Source organism: Colletes latitarsis, chromosome 14 (genome assembly GCF_051014445.1).
Source record: "Colletes latitarsis isolate SP2378_abdomen chromosome 14, iyColLati1, whole genome shotgun sequence".
Taxonomy (NCBI): domain Eukaryota; kingdom Metazoa; phylum Arthropoda; class Insecta; order Hymenoptera; family Colletidae; genus Colletes; species Colletes latitarsis.
This window is the reverse complement of record NC_135147.1, coordinates 7,267,733-7,274,663: the sequence shown is the minus strand read 5'-3', so window position 1 is coordinate 7,274,663 and position 6,931 is coordinate 7,267,733. Positions and strand designations below refer to the sequence as shown.

General features: G+C 36.1%; 1 protein-coding gene across 1 annotated transcript; it reads left to right on the top strand.

Annotated features, from left to right (window-relative positions):
* The first annotated feature begins 239 nt into the window (after window positions 1–239).
* On the top strand, window positions 240–995 carry LOC143350275 (uncharacterized). The gene has a single exon (XM_076782269.1). The coding sequence runs from the start codon at window positions 240–242 to the stop codon at window positions 993–995; it is 756 nt and encodes a 251-aa protein (XP_076638384.1).
* Window positions 996–6,931: the final 5,936 nt, after the last annotated feature.

Sequence of the window (6,931 nt, the reverse complement as noted above, 5' to 3'; positions counted from 1 at the left end):
AGGAGAAGCTCCTCGCAACTCTATACGATAAGAAGCGTTACGTAATACACTATCGCAATCTGCAACAATGTATTCGTCACGGCCTTCGCGTAACTGAAGTTCACCGCATATTACAGTTTTCCCAATCCCCATGGCTTCGCGATTACATCGAACTAAATACAAAGTTCAGAACTCTTGCTACAAACGATTTTGAGAAAAATTTATATAAGTTAATGAATAATGCAGAGTTTGGCAAAACCATGGAGAATGTGCGCAATCATGTAGATGTAAAATTAGTAACGAAATGGGGAGGGAGATATGGTGCAGAGGCACTGATCGCTAAGCCAAATTTCCATAGTCGCAGCATATTTTCGGAAAACCTAGTTGCGATCGAACTACGTAAATTGTTCGTAAAATTTAACAAACCAATCTATGTGGGTATGTGTATACTAGATATATCTAAGATTTGTTTGTATGAATTCCATCATGATTACATGTTACCAGCACATAGGAATAAATGTAAAATTATGTACACCGATACAGACAGTCTAATCTACTACATCGAGTGTGACGATATTTATGAACTTATGATACGCGATATTACCCGCTTTGACACGAGCGATTATCCCGCAGATAATCGATATGGTATTCCGCTTGCTAATAAGAAGATACCAGGTTTAATGAAAGATGAAAATAATGGGGCGATTATGACCGAATTTGTTGGATTGAGGGCGAAGATGTATGCCATACAAGTCGATGGTAAGAAGGATACGAAAAAGGTGAAAGGTGTCAAGACTAATGTTGTAGCGCGAACTATAACATTTGATGATTATGTGCAATGTTTGATGGGTGAGGTTGAAAAGATTTGTCACCAATCGTGTATAAGATCCATGTTGCATGAAGTGTACACGATATCAGAAACAAAAATTGCTTTGAGTCCATACGATGACAAACGATATATCGTACCATATTCAACCAAGACGCTGCCATGGGGGCATTATAAAATACCGCTTTAGGAATACCAGTATACATATGTTTGTAATACCATAAAAGATCCAAGAATGCAAAGTTTGCAAAATGCTGTGGGAGAAGCTATAAAAGATCCAAGAACGCAAAGTTTGCAGAATGCTGTGGGAGAAGCTGAAGGCATACAATTCTACTAATGTTGGCAGATACGAGCGAGTACCACTCCCATTCCTAAGAAGACCAAGTCCTCCCCCACCCGAGTAATGCACTATATAAAGAGTTGTACGACCAGTCCATACCATTTATAGCCGAAGTAATTTCATAAATTTTTTACATAAAAAATAAAAAAATTTGTTTAACAATGGTAGCAGACAAGTGGGTCGAAGGTATGTAAAGCAGAAATAATTTTTATCACATTAGTTTGTATCATATTTTAACAATCTCAATTACAAAATATAATATTCTAATATGAACATTCTCGCCCCCACACAGCAAGAGTTAGCGCAGATGGGACTCGTCCATATGCGGAAGTTGTCTTACTTTCAGTAAGATATAATGTTATTAATAAGAGACACTGCTTATGGGGAGGCAAGTGCTATAGGCGGAGGCAGGAGCCATGCCGAATTTGCAAGGAATGCCTAGATGCACTGCCAAGTTATGAAAGTATAGAATATGACAAAGAGCCGACCCATATTTTGGCAATGTCGTCGATGTTTGATGGCCGTTACAGTATATTATATTGTGGTAAATGCGGCACACAAATATATAAACTCGCCGATTCGCTACATTGTATGGGGTGCGTTGCAGCAATTCAAAAAATCCCACTCTACAAAATTTCGAGGCAGGCGGTAATAATTTGCGACGACTTATATTAATAATTTTTTATATTTTTATTCATTTTTTCATTATATATTTTTATTTATATTTTTACGTAATTTTTATATTTCTTATTCATTTTTCAATATATATATTTTTTTATTTATATTTTTATGTAATTTTTATATTTTTTATTCATTTCATTATATATTTTTTATTCATATTTCTATTTATATTTTTTATGTATGTAATTATAGTATGTAATAAAATAATTTATATATACATGGTATCTCTACACATCTCACTCACCCCAATTTGTTATTAACTTTACATTAGGAAAAGTTCACAGTAAAAAAAAAAAATATTATTTCTGATATTTCAACCACTCGCTGTATAATTTAAATACATTTTGTAAAACACGAGTCTTTTCATGGTTGTTGGATTACAATGTATTAGCACAATCGAGATTTTTCAAACACTTGATATCTTCGTAATCGGCATCAATGGTTTTAGATTTATTCTAAAGTTCATAATTTTTATAAAAAGATACATTTATTTCCAGTATTTCAACCACCATTAACTAGTATGAAAATTCATAATTTTATAAAAAGATACATTTATATCCAGTATTTCAACCATCATTAACAAGTACATGTTTTTCAGAAGCTTACAAAAACATTAAAAGATTTTTTTAGACATATTCTGAAAGTTCATAATTTTATAAAATTGCTAGGAAGGAAGGGATGGGGAAATTAGATGTATTTTTTTTAAATGACATAAATTGATTCAAAAAGATACATTTATTTCCAATATTTTAACCATCAATTGTATAATTTAAATACATTTTGCAAATCAAAAAAGGTACATTTATTTCTGATATTTTAACCACCAATTGTATAATTTAAATACATTTTGCATAGCGCATGTCTTTTTATGGTTACCACATCGCCATGTGTTTGCACAATCAAGATTTTTTAAGCATTCAATATCATCATAATCAACATCGATGTTCTCAGCATTAATATGTTCAGCCACCATGCTGGTTAACCAATCATCTGTTCATCAGATCGACTCCGCCCATATGCATATTGTACTCTTGCACAATTTTGGGACAAGGGATGTAAATTTTTTGTTTAGCCTTCTTATCGTATCTTGATACTTTTCCAACAGGCTCGGCGCCAACGTAAGTCGATAATAGAGTGACGACTTTATTATCTTTCCACGCAGTGGCCGAAAAGTCTACTCCATCTGAATGGGAAACGCGTTCCTCATATGTACCTCTCGGAATAGAAGTTTTCATAAGTTCCTTTTTGTCAGGGAGTCGACAATTCGGTAGCCTGTTTTGCTGAATAGTTCCGACACATTGTATACCCTGTTTATTCAAATAATTTACCAAAGGCAGGGATGTGTAAAAATTATCGAAGAATACAATATGATTGTTCATCCTTGGTATAGCTCTCGCCAAACGTATAACGACGTTATTTGTTATTCCGAGATCAGGCTCATCGGCTGGTTTGTCTTTTTTTTCTTCTTGTCCAGAATAGACCTCAAATCTGTAAGCATATCCCATAAGATTACAGAGAACATAAAACTTATAACCCCACTTGTGAGGCTTATTTGGTAAATATTGCTTTAGAAAATGTGCAATTTTCGTTGAACACATCTATTCATCTATCGAAAGTCGTTGGTCTATTGCAACTGATGAAAATGTCGTATTTAGCTGTTCTATCACAGGCCGAATTTTATGGAGGCGATCGTGATCGGAATGGTCTCGCGGAAGATGTTTATTATTATCGTTGAAATGCAAATAGCTCCTAATCATCTCAAACCGATCTACCGGCATTGCGCTCTTTACAGGATCGTACCCAAACTTGGAATGCCAGTATGAGCGTACACTAGGGAAATGCTCCACTGACATAAATAAAAGAATTCCTATGAATTTTTTTAGCTCCACAACACTAATAGTGAAAGATATTGAAGGGTTTTTTGTACTGCATATAAGTTGGTTTCATCAACAATTTTTTGAAGAAACTCGGGTGTGAAGTAGTGCAAAAAACATTTATATGGTGTATCAAGTTCAGTTATAGCAGAGTCTGTTGTGCTTGGTTGGTGAATTATTTTCGATTCGTCATACAACAAACTGTCTTTTTTCCAAATGAGTTTCCTTTTATCAAACTCTACATAATGTTCATGACCTTCTTGCATGGGTAATGAAATAATAATTTCACTTGATGGGCCAGGCAGATCTTGAACCAGTGGTGGATCACTATAGGTAGGATCTTCATGGTCCTCTGCATCCTCGTCCTCCAACTCTCGAATTATTTCTCTTGCATTAGCAAAAAAGGTTTCTTCATCTTCACTTTCATCTTCCAAGCCATCCTCAGAAATATTTCCATCTTCTACAGCCGCCAGAAGTTGTTCTATGTCTCTATCTGCCAGTTTACGGGACATTCTGGAAAAATAATTATAAAATTCGAGTCAATAAATTACGTATCTATAACAAATAAGTCAAAAATAAAAAAATATATTATACCTATAGTAAAACTATTTCTTGTCGATTTTGCATACTGATGTATTTCTCCATCACAATTATACTGCAGATATTTACAAAAACTGTTATTGTATTCTAAAAAAAACAACGTAATGTGTTCTGCTTACCTGTATCCTCTTGTAAATCACTTTTTGCACGTAATAATACTATTTAGTATTCACTAAAATGAAATTACAATTTCACCGCCAAAGTGTGTATTTGAAAGTGTTGCGCCAAGCTGCCAAATTTTGTCAGTTAAAAAAGTGAACTGCCATATCATGAAAGTTTGCGTTCAAAAACTAAGATAGATATTTTTAGCACCTATTAAAAGTAAAAAATACTGTGTTTGAATTACCGTTTAGAAATTATGTAAGGAAGAAAACACTGATGTACATATACATCATCATGCATTTAAGGGTTAAATTGATTGTCAACTGTCAGGAGAAACTGTAAACAAAGCTGTCCACAATTGCTTTGATTATAGCGCTGATAAGGCATGTGATTATACTCAATTACACTATTCTTCAAATATTGTATCAGTTCCCTCGGTGGTTGAAGATTGCCAAAACTATCAAAATATATGACGCATGTTCCCCGTTTTGCGTATGCCACCCAATGAGTACCTGGTCTCTCAACAGTATCCAAATTTACGATCCCGCTCTCATTCCTGCGTACCCCATCTGTTGGTAAAGTATTGCGCATAAAAATACCTCTGAAATATGGAATACGCATACGCTTTGCCAGTTGCTGCAGTTGTATGTTTGTGGTTACGCCTTCAGGCATTTTAATTTTGACTTTTTTTTTCCTCTTTGAGACTCCTCGCCCGCGTTTGTATGGTGCGAGATAAAGTCCGTGACCTTCCATGGCGAGATTATGACGTTTCATTTCTTCTAGCTGGCGATGCATTGCCTTCTTATCGTTCACAACCTTCGCGACTCCTGCCGCCCTTCCGACCAATGAGCCAAGAACCCCCAATAATGGTAAAATCGGTAGGATACCGCCACGTTTCGCCGTTGGAAGTATTCGCTTCTTCACAGCACTCTTTTTTTTCTTTTTCAAACCCATGCCGAATTTTGTTTTGGCCTTCATAGCCGCCCAAACGGTTGTAGCAGCAGCCTTTTCCCCGAGACTGGAATCTCTCGCGGTAATGCGTTCTCGCGCTTTTGCTGCTAGGATGTTGTCAGCTGCGTGTCGTTTTACGAGATCGTTATTTTGTGAATACGCTATATCATGCTCGCGACATGCAGCATCCAGCGGATTGATACCTTGATCGCCTCGCGCCAAACGTTTCTCTAAATGTGTTCCGGGGCCACAAAACTGATAACCTGGAATATGTAATTCAATCGGAAGTGTGTTTATAACGCGATTTAATAGGCCTTTCCCAATTTTTGCTGACATTCGTCACAGTTGTTTATTGATGGTGGTGGTAGACAGTTAGTGTGTGTTCTGCTGACTCGACAGGTTATATTTGAATACTGATCGTTTCAGCTCTATGCATCGCTATAAATAGACCAGCACTCTTTCGAAAGTATCTTCATTTGTATAATGCTGATAAAATATGCAGTTCATACGCCAATCACCTATGATCAAAGTGACTAATCTAGACAAAAAGATACAGTCTGAGAAAGAGTTACGCAAACATGGAAATATGCTGCCGGCCTCTATACGTGGTATCATCTGCGGTCCATCGAATTGCGGCAAAACGAACGTGTTGATTAGTTTGTTAGAAAGTCCGCACGGTGTTCGTTTCGGAAACGTATACGTGTACTCGAAATCGTTGCACCAACCGAAATATCGATATCTAGAAAATATATTCTCATCGATAGACGAAATTGGTTATTTTACATTTTCGAATAACAGCGATGTCGTTCCGCCGAGCGATGCACTTCCGAATTCCATTTTTATCTTTGATGATGTGGCATGTGATAAGCAAAACGTGGTAAGAGAATACTTTGCAATGGGTAGGCACTCGGACGTTGACTGTTTCTATCTTTGTCAGACATATGCAAAGATACCGAAGCATCTGATACGCGACAACGCGAATCTGCTGATCATGTTCAAACAAGATGGTACAAATCTAAAACATGTATACAACGATCATGTTAACACTGACACGTCATTTGAGAATTTCTGCAAATTGTGTACCGCTTGTTGGCAAGAAAAATATGGATTTGTAGTGATTGATAAAGACAGCGCATTATGGAATGGTCGCTATAGAAAGGGATTTAATGACTTTGCAATATCATAACATGTTCAGTTATTTCCGATACGTTGACAAAGCAGTGTTCCAACATGAGCAACAATATTGAAGATTGTGAGAGGATAACGAAACAGATTGTGAGAAGGAGTGATTTGATTCGCAAAAAGTATCGTGAATTGAAAACTGGTAAAATTGAGGAAGAGATTGCGCTGGAAAAACACTTTAAGCCTGTTACTGAACCGCTGAAAGCAATTGTTGATAACGCGACAAAAAATTATGATCTATACAATAATACAGATATCGGAAGCGAACCATTAGCCACTCCGAATATCAAGGAATTGGATAAAACACAATCAAATTACTGGCTAAATCTTTCGAGACCACTAAAAATAAAAAAACCAAGATTAAGCAGTTTACTCGATATGAATCCCATGATTTCT